Source organism: Parasteatoda tepidariorum, chromosome 12 (assembly GCF_982258835.1).
Source record: "Parasteatoda tepidariorum strain Cologne lab strain chromosome 12, Ptep-v5.0, whole genome shotgun sequence".
NCBI lineage: Eukaryota > Metazoa > Arthropoda > Arachnida > Araneae > Theridiidae > Parasteatoda > Parasteatoda tepidariorum.
This window is the reverse complement of record NC_141766.1, coordinates 39,954,727-39,973,779: the sequence shown is the minus strand read 5'-3', so window position 1 is coordinate 39,973,779 and position 19,053 is coordinate 39,954,727. Positions and strand designations below refer to the sequence as shown.

The window sequence follows — 19,053 nt, the reverse complement described above, 5'->3', positions numbered from 1 at the left end:
TTAGAATACATTTTTCCGAATTAATAAAAATTACTTCATAATTTTTCAAGAATAATTTTAATTTTTATTAAAATCCTATGTGCCATGTCCTGATTTGTCCCACTGTTGAATTAAAATAAGAAGAAACTGCTTCTCAAGCAATAAGCAATGCAGAATTGTATCTTACATTTTGGAATATTATAATATTGAATTCTGAAAATCAAATTTTAAAAAAAATATCTCGGCATTACTTTAAAATTGTCCCCCAGTATGTATTGTAAGAAAATTCTGGAACAAATTACGGCATAAAGAACCAGCACTTTCGGTGAAGTACTCATAAAATCCATTTTTCCGTAAAACTCATTTTTACCACAAAATATTTTACCATAATTATTACAATAATATTTATTTAATTCCAAAATAAGAAAAAGCTGTTTCTCAAACAATAGGAAATAAGTTTGCCGAATTGCATCTTACATTTTGGATATTATAATATTGTATTATAATATCCAAATTATTGTTTGGATATTATAATACAATATTATAATATCTAAACAATAATAATATCCATAATTATTCTTTGGAATATTATAATATTGAATTCTGAAAATCAAATTTAAAAAAATATCTCGGCATTACTTTAAAATTTGTCCCCAGTATGCATTGTAAGAAAATTCTGGAACAAATTATGTCATAAAGTACTAGCACTTTCAGTGCATCACTCATAAAATATATTTTACCGTAAATTAACCCTGATTGTCGGTACTTCCAATTAATGTAATCCTAATTAACCGTAATTGAATCCAAAATTACGGTAAAAAATAAATTCACCGTAATTTGATCCGGAATTTTTTACAAAGTGCTGCATCATATAAAAGTTATTAATCACAAAAAATCATACAAGAAAAAATACTAATCACGAAAAATTTAGAAAATTAGAGAACGAAGAATTTATAAGAGACACAGAAAATGTTTCCACTGTGCAAATTTTATAAATTGAACCTAATAGTCTATTATATTACTACATGGGCCTTTATCCTTTATTTCTAATTGAGCACCTATTTTGACTGTCATTTTTAGTAAAAATAACAACTAAAAAGCAGAAATCAAAAAAATAAAAAAAAACATCCTGAAGCTTTACTCAATTATTTATTTATTATCAATCATTTATCAGAAAAAAATATGCATTTATTACAATTATTGAACAAATTAATTATCACAAGAAATTGAAAATTCTATGTTGTAACTTTTTTTAAATAAATTTAAGTACAAATTTTATAATTAGTAAGCCTTTCCTTTGACAAAGTAAACCCGTAAAATTGGGCATCATTTTCTGAAAAAAAAACAATTCAGAAGCATAGTCAACTGTAGCAGTCTAATGATTGACACAAATACAAAATATCTATCACAAAATATTAAAAGTCTCCCTTTAACTATTAAAGGCATTTTTTCCTCAAATGAACTCTCGTTTTGACTGCCAACATTAGAAAAAATAATAACAAAGAGGCAAAGTTCAAAGAACCAATTTCAAATTTCAACTCAGGTTGCAATTATTTATCTCAAGAAATTTAATGTTCACCGGTGCAAATTTTTTAAAAGTTCATTGCATCATTACATATAGGGCACCTTTTTGACACATTCAGCAGCGAAAGTTCAGTGATTAAATGCACTGAGCTGTCATTTGAAGGGCTTAGGTCCGATCCTCAATGGCAACTTGAAGCCCATCCAGCTTCAAATCAGTGGATACCAACCAGTATGATAAGTGCACGGAAAAAATAATTCTGATAAAATTAACATACTGTGCGGTAACGACATTTCTGATTAAAAAAATTTAAAAAGTGGAATTCTGGTTAATAAAACCAAAATCTGCAGAATTTGAGCAATTGATTTGGTAATTTTTCTATTTACATAGTGAAGGTTAACCGGAAATTCTGGCTTTCAAAATCATAGTTCTTATTACCACTTATTTCGTAAAAATACAAAACTAAAAAGCAAGTTAAGCTGAATAAATGATTTTCATGCCATGCTCTAAAGTATCATGTTGTTGTTGTTGTTATTAATTTACGTCGCACTGGAGCTGCACAATGGGCTATTGGCGACAGTCTGGGAAACATCCCAGAGGATGATCCGAAGACATGCCATCACAATTTTGATCCTCTGCGGAGGGGATGGCACCCCCGCTTTGGTAGCCCGATGACCTGCACGCAAAGTCGAGCACTTTACGGTAGAACAGTTTAACGAGGACCAATACCGCACACCCTCGGTCCCTACGCAGACTGATCCAAGTGGTCACCCACCCGCACACTGACCGTAGCCAGTGATGCTTGACTTCGGTGACAAAAGTATCATGGTAAAATTACGAAATTTTACCTTATTTACCAAATTTTATCACATATTACAAAACTATATTTTATTCTAAATTTAACGCAAATCATTGGCAAAGCACTTCCATAAAAACTACAACGTTTTTTGGTGCTCCCATAAAACCCGTAACACGATACATTTTACCATATTCTGATAGGGTAGTCCATACTTTTCTTCTTAGTGTGACAATATGGTCTAAGACATATCACATTGTTACAATTTTCTGCAATTAGTCACAAAATTGTGGTGTTTTAACCTTTATAACTTCCTTAGCCCACAACGGGCTGATGCTGGAATGAATTTGATTATTACATGTAAAACCATTTTTTTTTTCCAATAGTGTTCGAACATGAGTTATGTAAAAATAATTTTCAGGCACCTTATTATTCTTGATCTTCTTATAAGCGATGCCTTAAATCGGCTAACGAAAAAATTATATACCCGTTTAATTGCTATTAATATAAAAACAGCCAACCGCATTGTTTCTAATTTACTAGTTACAAATATTCCTGATTGTAAATTCATAAAGCAATTCGATTTTATTTCGAAAACAACTGATCTTGAATTAAAAGCATCACTGATCTTGATTTAAAAGCTGGCTTAGATGAAAAATGGAAGCGTAAGTAGGAAAAAAATATTGAGTAGCGAAAGAAAAACCAGATTGTATTTAAAATTTGAAATAAATGCTCATTAATATGCAAAAAAAATAATAAACTAGTATTCATAAATTAATAAATTAAAACTAATGGGTTTTTAAACCTAAGGTCAGAATTTTTTATGTTAAATAAATTTATGAATAATCAATAAATAAATTTTCGAAAATGCATTATTTTAATTGGTCTTAATTTGTAGAATAAAATATTATTAATTGGAATTCCATTTGAACTCGAAAACCTATTTTAGTTACTTAAAAATGTAAAAGGATCTGCCCAGTATTTCTTAAAAATTAGTGTCTTTTCTAAAGTGCTTTTTTTTTCAGATAATTTTTTAAGACAGTAAACTGGCATTAAGCAAAAAATATTTTCAAAAAATTCTTTATTATGCTAAGGAAACTTTATAATTAGGTTTATTAATGCTAATGTTATTTTAAGTTTTAATTTCTGAAATATACACTTCCTCACATTCATTTCAATACACCCGAATTTTTTCTCTTTTTTTTATATAAAAAAATCAAAAACACGTAAAATACGATAATTCAGTGCGAATACACGTAGCTGCTGCTTCCATTCCTATCTGTATTAAATATCAGTCAGTGCCATAAAAAAGTGCCATTCTTAATAGTTCATAGCATTGACCTAAAAAAATGCTTGTTAATTTTATTTCATAACCGGCATTCAACAGCCGACACTGTTCTGAGTTTATGACTATCGATGTTCAAATCCGTAACCTTATAATTTTGAACCTTACCCAGAAAACAAGGGAACTCCTGGATCGTAACAAACTAGTCTTCGTGAAGGACTTTTTGGTGGAACTAACCCACATTTGCGTTTCATGGAAAGGAAAACTTCGAAGACCTCTTACGGTTAGCCTGAAGACAATGGGATTATGCTTATTAATTTTATTTCATAACGTGGAACGTCTGACCCAATTCTGAATTTACGACTGTCAATGTTCAACATCGTAGTCTTGTGATTTTGAACCCAGCTCGGAAGACAAGGTAACCCCTGTATCAAGCACTGGGACAAACAAGCCTATGTGGAGGACTTTTTGATAGAACTAGCCTGCGTTTACATTACATGAAGAGAAAAACCATGAAAATATCTCCCGGTTAGCCCGATGGCAAGGGGATTCTAACCCATGATCCGTCTACCTCTAAGGATATTTTGCGTCAACACTGTGGTCGGTACATGATTATTAATTGGTACTAACTACTAAATGGATTTAATCATTGATAATCCTAGACCCAAAATTGCGTTACCTGGTCAACGCCTGTTATAAATTTTAAAAAAATATGTATTCTTAAGAATTGTTACAAATTTACAGCTGTACATAATACAACAATTGAACAGTTATATTTTAAAACAATAATTATTGTACAACATTTAGTTTGATCCGGGAATTCCCTTGTTAATTACAAGTACTGAGTTGAATATTGAAAGTCGTAAGACCAAAAATTAGTTGGTTGTTCAACGCCTGTACAAGGTTCAACAAAAGTACAAGGTAGCGTTCAGTAAAAGTACAAGTTTGAGTTCTAAATTCCAAAGCTACGCTGTTTACATAATCATTACATTTCTAGTATAGATAGGCAAATCAACATCAATAAAAAACTATGGAAAAAATATATAAATACAGACCTCGAAGTGTATTATTTTAAAATTTTGAAACTTGTATGAAGAAAAATCACTTGAGGAATAAAAAAATGATAAGCAAAAGAAAGCATTTTTATATTTAAATATTAGTTTGCATATTCATTGCAAATTTTAATATAATATACATAATAGTAAACATTTCTTGACTCCCATTTTTTCTAAAATCGTAGCTGCTATTGATTTGCTGATTAGTTGATTTCCTTTCTTTTTATCTAAAATTAAATACAAATAATAAAAATCTGACTTTAGCATTTCAAAAAATCTCTTCATCGAACTTCAGTATTTATAAATATGCTATTTTAATTTAAATAAACTTAGAGAAATCTCAGCAGATGGCGCTACATAGATATACCGTTCAAAATAAGAAACAGAGAAAAACTTCTGCTGATGCTGCTATCTATTAGAGGAAAAATGAACTTTAACTCAAAATATTATCATTATGAATTTATTGTGTTTGTTCACGCAAATATAAAGAAACATATTTTTGTTTAAAAACTAATCTGTAAAACAGTAAATCAATTTTTAAAATTATAACTAAAACTTCCGCAGAAGGTTAGTAAATAATATTTATCATATTTTCTTCCCATACATTGATATCAGTATTAAGAAAATTTTACTTAAAAGCAGGATACAGATTAAAGTATTCTTATTTCTTAACTTCTAAATTAATATTTATCACTCTTCTGCATTATTACATAATATATACTATACATGATTTTATTTATTTAAACATAAATCTATATTCCTGTAACACTATGGCTCTATATTTTTGAGTAGTAAATAGTATTACTTTATTTACGTCGCAGAGCTGCATAATAGGCTATTTAATTATATATTTTATAACTGTCGCTGAACAGCAGACACAAATTAGAGTTTACGACTACCAATGTTCTACTCCATATCTCGTAATTTTGAACCCATTCCAGAAGACAAGGAAACTCTTGGATCAAATATTGGAAGAAATTTGCCTTCGGGGAAGACTTTTTCATGAAACTAACTCGCCTTTGCGCAACATGAAGAGGAAAACAACGAAAACCTTCCACAATTAATCTGATGGCCAGGGGACTCTAAACCATGATCCGTCTACCAATGAGGATATTTTACGTCAGCACTACAGTCATTATGGGCTGATAGCCACAGTCTGAGAAACACCCCGGAGGATGATCCAAAGTCATGCCTTCACAATTTTTATTCTTTGCAAAGAGGATGACTCACTCGCTTTGGTAGCCAGACGATCTGCACTCGAAGTCGAGCACCTTACAGTAAAACAGTTTAACGAATACTGATACCGCACACCCTTGTTCCCTTCGCAGACTAATCAGAGTAATCACCCACTCGGTCGCTGTTGGACTTTAGATATTTTAACTTCAAAATATTTGAATAGTGAAGTTTTTGGAGCTCTTTTCAAGATGTTCTGACGCTGCCGTTCGAAAACAAGCAAAAAGTTTAATCGGTTTTAATCTTAAAATAAGAGTGGAGATATTCCGTCTTTCTCTTTTTATTATAAACAAATGATTTTGTGTTAAATTCAAATGTTTCGAAAACAAACTTTTCATTTTACACGAAATATTTTCGAACGCTTCATCAACTATATTTTTCATTGTGACTTTTTCATCAAAATAAAAATTCATATGACATATGCAATTGAAGAATTTGATGGGTGTATTTTAAACAGAATGATCAAAAATTCAGAAAGAAGTTTCTGAAGATCATAAATTGAAATTTTACTATTATTTGAGATTTTAACTTGTATTAGTTTGTTTTTCCGATTCCTCTTCTTCCATCAGCATGAAAGCCTATTACAAGCCAAAACCGTCTCAACAAGTCGTTCCCACCTAGCTCGATTAGAAACTAGGTCTATCCACCTATTTATTCCCATCATTCAGGGGAGCTGGCAGCGGGGTGCAAGAGGGTGCACTTGCACCCCCCTGGCTTTTTTTTTTACAAAAAAAATTTAAAGCGATACAGAAAAACAATATTGTTATAAAAAATTCTTATTAAAAATATTTTTTTTTCAAAAACAAATAATTAAGTAGTAATTATTGATACATAACTATTCAAAAAAATTTTAATCAAACAAGAATTGTAATCGTCTTATTTGCTGTCCAAATCTGCTTATAACTTTTTAAATGAATTCTGAGTCATCTCTCATTCTTTTCTTATGCACACTGAGCATGCACGAACTTGGCAGATATATAAGCTCTATTTTTGAATTTCATTTAATAAAATATAATTTATATTATATTTTCTATTAGTTATTTAGTTTAACAAAGGTGTAGAACGCAAACTGACTTCTCACAACTGTAAAACGTCATCAACGCAATAAATACCAATGTTAAGCGTGCACAAACACGTTAGTGTACGAAACTACTGTCTGTAGTTATTTGTGTTTCAAAGTCAGTAGCTATGCCAGCGCCATCAGTACAGTTTCTCGTAGCAAAATTTGCAAGTACAAGAAATTCGTATGTTTTTTTATAAATATCTTGTTAACAATGAAGAAATGTATCTTAAAAAAAATTAACAGATGAAAGTATATGTAATAACAAAACAAAATGTAATAACATAATATTTTAATTTTTTTTTTGGGGGGGGGGGGATAATTTGTTAAAGGGTTGCACCCCCTTTTATATTATTCTACCGGCTCCCTTGTCATCATTTAAGATCTTTTTCCACACAATCAATCCCTCTAATACACACTACATGCACCAAAAGTATTTGGACACCCGGTTGTTATGGTGGTGGAAGCATAATGGTGTGGGGATATTTCTCGTGGTTTAACCTGGGTCCGTTAGTTCCTGTGGTTGGAAACATGAACCCTGAGATGTATGTGGACATTCTGGACAATGATGCACTCCCAACTCTGGCAATATTTCGAGAAAGGCCCATTTCTCTTCCAGTAGGATAACTGCTCCATTCACACATCGAGGCTTCCACAGACGTGATTTAACGAAATGAGTGTTCAAAAACTGGACTGGCCTTCTCAGAATCCCGATCTAAATCCCATAGAACACCTTTGGGACGAATAAGAGAGCAGATTTAGTAGCCAGCCAAATCAACAATCCTCACTTCAGCTGTGGTGGAAGCTTGGGAGTCAATTCCTATGGCTACTTATCAAAAACTGCTGGAAAGCCTTCCCAGACGTGTGCAGGCTGTCATCGATGCAAAAGGGGGACAAGCATCACATTAATATGTGCCTCAGGACGCTCTAAGTCCATACCACTGGGTGTCCGAAAGTGCCTCGGGACGCTCTAAGTCCACACCACTGGGTGTCCGGATGTGCCTCAGGACGCTCTAAGTCCATACCACTGGGTGTCCGGATGTGCCTCAAGGCGCTCTAAGTCCATACCACTGGGTGTCCGGATGTGCCTCAGGACGCTCTAAGTCCATACCACTGGGTGTCCGGATGTGCCTCAGGACGCTCTAAGTCCATACCCCTAGGTGTCCAGATGTGCCTCAGGACGCTCTAAGTCCATACCACTGGGTGTCCGGATACTTTTGGCCCGATAGTGTATTTGTTCTTCCCCATTTTCGGTTGGCAGTAAATTTTCCAAAAGTAAGCTTCTTTAAATGTGCCACCACCATCCTTTCAATTGATGTGATGTTGTTGTTGTTGTTGTAGTTAATTTATGTCGCACTGGAGCTGCATCATGGGCTATTGGCGACGGTCTGGGTAACACCCCTGAGGATGATCCGAAGACATGCCATCGCAATTTTGATCCTCTGCAGAGGGGATGGCACCCCCGCTTCGTTAGCCCGACGATCTGCACGCGAAGTCGAGCACTTTACGGTAGAACAGTTTAACGAGGACCAATATCGCACACCCTCGGTCCCTACGCAGACTGATCCAAGTGGTCACCCACCCGCACACTGACCGTAGCCAGTGATGCTTGACTTCGGTGATCTGCTGGGAGCCGTGTCTTAACTATCAGTCCACTGCGGGATGTGAACCAGTGGATTCTATAGGAGTTAATAATTGAAATTATGTATTCTATGTAGTAATCACTAAATTATACTGGGGAGCAAATTTTTCGTTGCAATTCAAATACTTATACTCAGGGCAAATGCTTAATCGTGCGTAATTCGTGTATGAGAATTTCAAATCTGAAATAAATTTTGCTTCTAACGCTATAGATTTTTTTTTTCAAAAAAATTTTATTTTTTGTCTACTTTTTTTTAAGATTAAAAACTTTACCTGGTACAAGGATTCGCTTAAATGTTCTAGGGGAATTGGGGCTCATCATATGTATTAAAAGTGCGTAGGAAACTTGGTTAATCCTGATGATGTGCCGTAACTTCCTTAGAAGTTTGTTACAAAATTTATGCGACCCTCTGCCAGATATAAAGTTTTTAAACTTGTACATTTCGACAAAAAATTAACTAAGAATGTCAATTAAAGAAACTGCAGCTTGGTTAGAGAAATCGATGGCAGATAGGAAATCAGTGGCGTGAAAATATCCAAGATCAGTTGAAAAAATATCTCATTCAGCAAGAAACTAAACAAAAGAAAACAGTTCCAAAGAGTTATTTTTATATCATTAAAATTTTGCATTTAAATGCTTGCGGATGAAAATAAAATTTTAATCATGAACGCAATGCGTTAATGAAACGAAAAAATATAATTTTTATTTCAAATTAAAAAGAAATTTCAGTACAGAATCAGTTATTTGAGCTGAATAAATAAATTTGAAATAGATTTTCAGTTCAAATACTACATAAGTATTTTACGTTAAAAGCAAAAGTTTCTGATTATGTGGAATTTAAAAATTAAAAACGCTCTTTATTTTGCTATATTTCTATGGAAAGAACGGAATTTCTTTAAAAGATATAAGATTATAAATAATTTTTTAAACCAAAATGTCCATATCCAAGAGCATAAGGAGAAATTGTCTCAGAAGGGTACAGATAACAAAGGGCAAATATTCATTAAAATATTTCGTATATCGTAACTACACATTTTTTTTTCTAAAAAATAATTTTACGTGTGGGCATTAGAAATTTTTACAAACAATTTCGGTAATTTAATTAAAACCTACCCAATCAATAAACTTTGAGAAAAGATTTACATTTTTAACAACATTTTGAATTCTTCAACAAATATCTTATCACGTGTTAAATTATTTATGTTAAGGTGCACAAAATAAGAAACAGTGAGCATTAGTGTTATATACCGAAAAATGATGTTTTTGCTCCCATTTAAGGAATAGATTCAACATGACACGTTCCAAATATTATTTATAATCATCTAAAAATATTTTTAAAAATTATAAGAGTTGCATAATTATTGGATTTCAAAGAGAGCGCGCAAGTGCACATCTGATAAAATGAAATCTTCTAATGTCTTTTCTTTAAAAAGGTAGATGAATCTAAAACGATATACTGCTGCCATCTATTGTAGAATCGATGAGTATAAATTATACTTGATATAATAAATGAATCGTTCTTAGCTACACACCAAAAAACGAAAGATATCACCCTAAAATACTTTTGCTCTAATGATCGTATTTTCACGCGCATGTCAATCTTAATAGTTCGAAGGGGTGTATTTAATTAGTAATGTACTTAATTAGTAAGGGGTGTGTTAATTAGTACTAACTATTAAGTCATGAAATATGAATCAAGATACAAAAACGTACTTTTTCTGAATAAACTTAACTTTTTTTCCTCGACAGATAAGAATTTCTGTTCCTCAATATATTGGGGAGGGGAGCCGCAATCTTGAAAATATGTTGCCAATATTTTGGTCATAAGAACTGTCGAAAGCTTAGAGCGACTCTTTCGCCAAACGAATCAACAACAAAAAATTTCTAATTCGCTTAAGCCTTGCAAGAAATTATAATTTTTTTTCTTATCCACATGTAATTACATGCAAAAATAATTTTTATCAATTTTTAGTTTTTATCATTTTATTTAATAATGGTCGAAAATTTTTAAATTGGCATATACAAAAATTTTAAAATGATTTTAAAGATTATAATTTCATTTGACAAAATACAAAATTTGGACGAAATCGGTTGAATAGTTATCAAATTTTAAAATAGTCATATTTTTAAAATTTTATTTTTAAGGAACAATTAGAGCGATTTCATTCACATTTAGTATTTAACTAAACAAAAACACATTCTTTAAAATGATACACAAAATAACGAATTTTCATGTACTAAGTGTTACTCTTAATGGTTCCAGGGGCAGGGGGTGACCTTAAATATTTTAATTAAATAGTCGTAACTTTTAAGTCACGCTAACAAGTAAGTCAATCCGGGCTATGAAGTAAATCTGATACCAGATTAATAAAATATATTAGAAAAGAAAAAAATTTCCTGTAATAAAAACTAAGAAAAAAAAGTATTACACTATAGTGGAATACTTTTTATAAAGAGTATACTCCCTCTGGCCCAAATTAGTTGCTACATTTGAATACTTCTGTACTAATTATTGATTCTGATGATTTTATGCCTTTGTTTGAATATTTTCCCGAAATTTCAGGGGCTATGCTATCAATCAACATACTTACTAAGCATTCTCTCCTTAAATCAGTACCAAATTAGTTTCATAAGTCCAAGATTCGCACGCTCTTAAGCCACACCTCATTTTCTAAGGACTCCATCACCAGTAAACACACAAAACTATCTAATGAATTAGGAATTCATTAGTAGAATGATTTTAATGTTATCGATTTATTAAACTGCTTCAGAAGTAATTTATAACTCCACCTACTTGAAATGTGACAGTTTTTTTCGATTCGGACAAATGTAGCAACTGATTTGGGACTCAGGGAATAATTATTTTCAAAGCATGCAGTTATTTCGTTAATACTTAAAATAAGCTAGTAAAAAATAGCGAAACTAATGAGTCATTTCTTTCTCGGGATCGAATGAAGCACAAAGAATATACTCAGGGAAAGAAGTCTAGCTTTCATTGACATAACGTAAACTAGTTCACAAAGATTAGGTGTGGTCCCTATATATAAAGGAAAAAACAACATTTAGGGGACACAACAGCAGAGGTTCTATAAGTGGGTTTGCACCCTCCTCTCCTCCTAACCAATACTGAGAATGGGGAAGCGTTCAGGTGAAGAAGTAAAGTTTTCTCTTTTTGTATCATTGGTTTGTTCTGTATTTTTACACTATTGATAAACAGTACAGTACATTTAATTAAGAGTATATATACATACTTTGAGAATACATTTATATCATACATGTTAATTAAATCTGCTAACACATTTTGATATAGAAAGAGAGAATAAAATGGCGGTTGGCGGGAAGCAGTGTACCTAACCCAGTGCCGGATTAAGTGCACGCGGGGCCCTTAGATAAAAAAAAATTCCTCGTATATTTCTTATTTATTCAAATATAATAGTATTTATATATCTTTCCATTCAAGAAAGCATATTTAAAATTAAAATAAATAATAATAAATTGAATTTTACTTTATTTTGTTAAATTAGAACTAAAAATAATCATAGCATTTTATAATCATAACAAATATATTTGAAATTGATTTTTTTTTTCTTTTTGAAATCATTGTTTTTCTTAATTTTTTTCTAATATATATTCAAAAAATCCATTTTAAGGGGGCCCCAGGCAAGACAAAATTTATTTTTTTGACAAATTAATATGGTGCAGCATTGTTTGCTGGAATTTTCAGAAATTTATAACTCACTGACCCTAAAGTTTACCTTTCCGTGATAACGCCCTCAATCATTAGTTTTTTTTTTTTCTTCTTTATTTAATGAATTTTTAGCAAACAAAACAAAAATAGCAGCTAATCGTGTGTAATTTTTTTCTGAAACCATTATCTCTACTTATTTTTTGCTCCACCATTATTTTTCATGCTAGCAATATAATTAAAAATAAATATTGATTTATCTTCGGCCAACATACCAATGCAATGGGGGAGAAGGAATAGTAACTTAATCAGAAATCTCATTCTTGTACAGCAGTATGGTGTGTTGTTATGTATTATTTCAGTACATATTAAATAAATGAGCAGGATCTAGCATCTCGCAAACACATTTAATAACAACTTAACGAGATACACAAACACAAACTGAAACTTAACATAAATGTAAACTGAAACTAAAACTAAACAGTTACTATACAGTTACAGTTAATCTGGCTGATGCCACATCTCCCCCCTTTAAAGATTTAGTCTATTGGGAGCTTTCACAATTCTTCCAGAGCGAGTCACAACAGTTTTTGGAGATACATCCTTCTTCTGAGTTAACACTGTAGGATCTGGATCCGTTATTTCTGGTAAGCTCCTTCTGTTATCCCTTTCTGAAAGAGCTTCCTCTAAATCATCGTTTAGCGGTGGAATCTGTAGTTTAGATCCTGGAATCAAATGTTTCCTATTCCGTCGAAGCACTTGTTTGCCTTCTTTAACAAAGTATGACCTTGGTGATTCAGCTTTTCTCTGTACAGTTCCAACAGCCTTCCTATCAGTTATCCATATCTTGTCACCCGGATGTATTGGTTTCAATTCATGAGCATTGTGCCTCCGATCATAATCCTTTTTCTGTCTTTCTATTCTTTTCTCTTCTTTTTCTTCCAGTATCTCCTTCTCTATTAGCTTTGGTTGAAGTAGTGAAATTGCTAAAGGTAAGGTTGATTGTAGTCGACGCCCCATCAACAATTCAGCAGGACTGTAGCCGTTCTTTAAAGGTGTTGTCCGATAACTCAATAAAGCCAAGTAAGGATCTTTAGACTTTTTGAATCTTAATTTAATTATCTTCACTGCTGCTTCAACAAAACCATTGCTTTGAGGATATCTTGGACTTGAAGTAATGTGCTTAAAACCATATACTTTTGCAAAGTTTTGAAACTCGGCTGTTCTAGTAACTTCAAACTGTGGTCCATTATCTGATCTTACAACATTAGGAATTCCATGTCTGGCAAAAATTGATTTGCAGTGTAAAATTACTTCTTTTGATGTTAAACTATCCAGTTTTGCCACTTCTGGATAACGTGAGTAAAAATCTGTAACTAATAAATACCATTCTGCATGGAGTTTAAATAAGTCCATAGCTACAATTTCCCATGGTCTCTGAGGAAAACTAGTTGGTTTCAAAGGTTCAGAACAGTTTTTAGCTTCCTGTATACATGAAGGACAGTCCCGAATTAATTCCTCTATTTGTTTACTGATGCCAGGCCAGTATACTGCTGAATTCGCTAAAGCTCGACATTTATTAATTCCCATGTGCCCTTCATGGATTTTGCCCAATATTTCTTGTCGTAGCCTATTTGGCACGATTATTCGGTTTCCTCTCATTAACAAGCCATTCTGTATGGAGATTTCATATCTTAGAGGCCAAAAGGGTAAACAGGATGGTACTATCTGGTTTTTCTCTGGCCAACCTTGAGAAGCGTAATTGATCAACATATTGCATGCTGAGTCAGTCTCTTGTTCTAGTTTTATCTGGGAAAGTCTCTCTGAAGACATCGGAACAGATTCTAAAACTTGATTGATAAAAGCTTCAACTTCCTCTTCCAATTCCAGATTTGGAGTTTCTTGTTGATGTGGTGCTCTAGATAGTGCATCTGCTACGCAAAGATTTTTCCCAGGAGTGTGGAAAACATCAAAAGAATATCTCATGAGCCTCATTTTGAGACGTTGTAGGCGAGGTGTTAAATCATCCAAAGATTTTCTAGTAAGTATTGGGACAAGAGGTTTATGATCTGTCTCCAAAAGAAACTTGGTACCCATTAGATAATTGGAAAATTTTTCGCATGCCCATGTAAGTGCAAGGGCTTCTTTTTCTATCTGAGCATAACGTTGTTCAGTAGGAGTTAGAGTTCTGGATGCATAAGCTACCACCTTGATTGTAGAATCATGCTTCTGACACAGTGTGGCTCCTAATCCATAAGAAGAAGCATCGGCTGTAACAATTGATTGTTTGTTTGGGTCATAGATGGTAAGTATAGGTTCAGATAACAACATGTCTTTTAACTTTCTTAGTGCGGTTTCCTGAGGAGAGTTCCAAACAAATTTATTCTTTGTGGATAACATAGAAATCAAAGGCGCCATAATATCTGAAAATCGTGGAATAAATCTTGCTAAATAATTTGCCATTCCAAGTAGCTGTTTCAGTTCAGTTTTGTTTGTTGGGCTTCTGAAATTTTGCATGGCTTTTACTTTGTCCTGATCTGGGTGTATTCCTGAGTCATCAATGACATGACCAAGATATTTTATAGATTTAACAGAGAAACAGCATTTTTGTTTATTAAGAGTGATTCCCGTTTCTTTCAGACGGATTAAAGTAGATGTTAGACGTTCATCATGCTCTTTTTGATTTGAACCCCAGACGAGTATATCATCCATGTGACATATAATACCAGGAAGACCTTCTAAAGCTTGTGACATTCTACGTTGAAAATGTTCTGGAGCAGATGATATTCCGAATGGTAGACGTAAGAAACGAAATCTGCCAAAGGGTGTGATGAATGTTGTGAGATATGAAGATTCTTCATCGAGAGGAATTTGCCAAAACCCAGAGTTTGCATCTAATTTCGAAAAGATTTTCGCCCCAGCCAAAAGTGATAAATTGTATTCTGTTGTTGGCAATGGGTGCCATTCTCTTTTGATGCTTCTGTTGAGTGTCGTTAAGTCAACACATATTCGCACACTTCCATCTTTTTTTCGTACTACCACTGCAGGAGAACACCAATCAGTAGGTTTTTCTACCTTCTGAATAACATTTAATTCTTGCATTCTCTGTATTTCTAGTTTAGTTTTCTCCAGAAGTGGTATTGGAATTCGGCGTGGAGAAGTTAGGGCATATGGTTTAACATCACTATTTAGTTCAACATGGTAACTTCCTTTCAGTAAGCCAAGTCCTTGAAATAACGAAGGAAATTCATGAAAAGGATTAAAACTTGTAATGTTGAGCACAGATTGAGATTGGATATTGGGACCAAGACCAAAAAATTTTTATGGCAGGTTTTCCTAATAAACATGTTTGGAGTCCTTCTATAACATAAATTTCTTCTAAGCACTTTTTTCCATTATATTCAACATTTTCAAGCAGTTTTCCCATTAACTTCAAGGGTGTTTTATCGGGGCCAAAAATCACTTTATCTGCACTTTTTAGTTCTGCATGTTTGAGTACTGTGGAGGCAATACTGCTTGGAATAACAGAATAGTCTGCACCACTATCAATTTTAAATTGGATGCATTTTCCTAGTATTTTAATAGGAACAACCCACTCATCTGTGTTTTGTGTACTTCCCACTAGTCCTACAAAACCAGCATCACAAAGTTCATTGACTCTTTTAATAGTAGATAAACAAACATTATCCCAATGTCCTCTTTTCTTGCATTTTCTGCAATTTGAGTCCTTTGCTGGGCAGTTTCTTTTTTCATGTGGCTGTTTACCGCACCATTTGCAATTTTTTCGCTGATAATTAGTTTTCGAATCTTGATATTTATATTTCGAATCATGAAAATTACTTTTGTCTGCATTAGTTGTTTTATTATATTTCTTCTTTTGACTAATAGCATTAACTGTAGAATTTTCAACTAGTAGTGATTGTTGTTTCTTAACTGATTCCGAAAGACGCACTTTGTCCATTGCAGTTTGCAGGGTAAGTTCAGAATCAAGTTGTAATTTTTCGCTTAAAGTTTGATCTTTAATACCAACAACTATACGGTCACGAAGCAATTCGTCATGTAAATTACCATATTCACACTTGTCAGCAAGAGCATATAAAGCAGTAATAAAATCGTTGACAGACTCACCTTCTTTTTGAATTCGCCGATTGAACTGAGCTCGTTCGAATATTATGTTTCATTTAACAACAAAGTGAGTGTCGAAACTATTCAAAACCTCCTGGAATTTCTTTTTATCCTCTTCCGATATACTGAGCGAAAGAAATATGTCCTCGGCTTTATCACCCATGACGTATATGAGAGCATCCACTTGTTCCTCATCTGTTTTTGTTATTAGTCCAGAAGCAGTTCGGAAACGTAAAAATCTTTGTTTCCATTTAGGCCATTCCGAGGGAATCGAAAAAGGAAATGATTCTGGCGGCGTTATGTGGTAAGCAGGAGCTGATGTCATGATGCAATTTTGGAATATCGAAGGAGAGTCAAACTTACTGCGTTAATTTGTTTTCTTTTACCGCTGCCACCATGTGTTGTTATGTATTATTTCAGTACATATTAAATAAATGAGCAGGATCTAGCATCTCGCAAACACATTTAATTACAACTTAACGAGATACACAAACACAAACTGAAACTTAACATAAATGTAAACTGAAACTAAAACTAAACAGTTACTATACAGTTACAGTTAATCTGGCTGATGCCACATGATCATTTTTCATCCATCATTACTTGATCATTTTGCAATAATTATGAAAAATAACATTTTCATAATTTTTTTTTATTATTTCAAACAGAAAATATGATACAATTTCAAGAAATAACAGCTTAAATAAACAAATTGGAAAGAGATATCGATGGAATTTGGTCCAAAGATTTTTCTCAAGACTGATTTCAATCTCCAGGACTTGGCATGTATGTGCACGATCAACTCCTTTCTATTAGAAACTTATATCTTTGTTGATTTATTTCTTCTATTTCATTCAAATGTTTCTTTGTTCTGAAACATGCAGTTTTATATGGCTAACATTAGTTATCATCTACAATCTCTTCTTTTTCAGAGTGCTTGTTTTCGTTTCCATCCTCATTGTCTAATGCGCTGATGATATCTGTTATTTCTCTTTCCCCCAGTTCAAGATAGATTTATTTTAATTTTCTAATTCACTTGACTAAATTGCACTTTAGAAATCTAAAAACACTATAAGAGTTATATGATCAACTCCCAAATACTACAACAATCTATTCTTATCCTCTAATTTCTAAATTCCAAATTTTGGAGAAAAATTGTATCTCTCTCTTGACTTTTTGTCCACTCTCTTTTTTCCCAATGAATAAGAGCCCTGTAAAGGTGTAATTTTAAAAGTGTTTAATGTATTCGGTCCAAGAATGACATAGAATTTACTCAATTTCAATTTGTTCTTCTCAGACAAAGTAATTTCTTAACTTATATTATTTAGCTCATATGTGGCCCTCGAGTACAAAAGATTGAAGATCCTTAAAAATCAATGTCATCTTTCCAATAGTTATTTTTTTTTTCTTACTTCTTCAATATTTAGAATGAAATGAAGTAAAATAAGAAAGTAGTTAGCATGAAAAATATTAAAAAACTGATAAAAATTTTTTTATTTGCAATGGCAGATCGCAAGACAACTGTAATTAAAAAACAGACAATAACATGAGAAACAGAAGGAAAGATGAACAATACCACAAAAACAAAACTACAGAGTCTATAGATCGTTCATTTTGTGACGGGCTCTCCAATACTTCTTCCACAAGTGTCCCGAGTTTAGTGCCTAATGTGGTTTATGTCAATTTCTTCTTGGATATTACTGTGTGCAAATAGGGCTTGGTAATATATTTATACGGGAATAGATTTTTGGAAAGGCAGTCGTGGCCAGTAGCGAGGCGAAAGGTGCCCACAGACCTGTCCCTTGGCCATAGTGGAATATCCTTTATGTCGTTTATCCATTTCCTGTCTTTGTTTGCCTCTTCTATGTTTTTCCAAAAAGACTTTAATTAACCGCTTGGCGGTGTGATAAGGAATTGGTTTATTTATTATTTGTGTAATTTCGGTTGTTTTCTTTGCCAAGGAGTCTGCTGATTCATTTCCCTGGAATCCGCAGTGTGCTGGTACTCACTGCAACGCAACCTCTTAGTGGCTTTCTATTAGGTTATTTAAGGTCAGACGGCAATTCAAAGCATTGACACAGGAGCCTCCGATGATGAAATGACTAGGAGAGCAGCCCTAGAATCCGACAGAATGACAGCCTTTGAAAAATTTTCCAGTTGGAATTGGAGCTGTGTTAAGGCGATTCGAATAGCTGCGATCTCTGCATTAAAGGCTGTAAAAACTGATAATTAACTTTCAAAAAAATTCCCTTAGCTAATTTATTTTATTGAACATTTTAATTTTATGCTTTGGAAGCAGTTAAAATACTAAAAACTTAGGAAAATCTTAAGTATGGTAAGATTAAATGAAAACCCAAATCTCAATTTTAAAAAATGCAAATTTGCGAGAGTATTTCTTTGAAGTGTTTATTGTAACAATTCAAGTTCAGACATACAGTACACTCTCGATTATCCGTGCTCATTCCGGAGTCACACAAAAAATATAAAGAGAAACATTTTCAAGATTAAAAAAAATTGATTCATGAAGTTATAACACTACCAAATTTTTGGAAAGCAATATTCGTTATAGGATTGCAGTATATGGAACAAATCGTCTACGTTATGGATGATATGGAAAATGGTCTACGTTATCACGATCGTGGAGAAAGATGATACCTCTTGATGAACAATC

At 32.9% G+C, this 19,053-nt stretch overlaps 1 protein-coding gene across 1 annotated transcript; it reads right to left on the bottom strand.

The window, feature by feature from the left end:
• Window positions 1-15,516: 15,516 nt before the first annotated feature.
• On the bottom strand, window positions 15,517-16,428 carry LOC147801035 (uncharacterized; the record flags this gene model as incomplete). The annotated part of the gene is made up of 1 exon (XM_087155728.1): window positions 15,517-16,428. A coding segment is annotated over one exon (912 nt), but the record flags the coding sequence as incomplete, so codon positions are not given.
• Window positions 16,429-19,053: the final 2,625 nt, after the last annotated feature.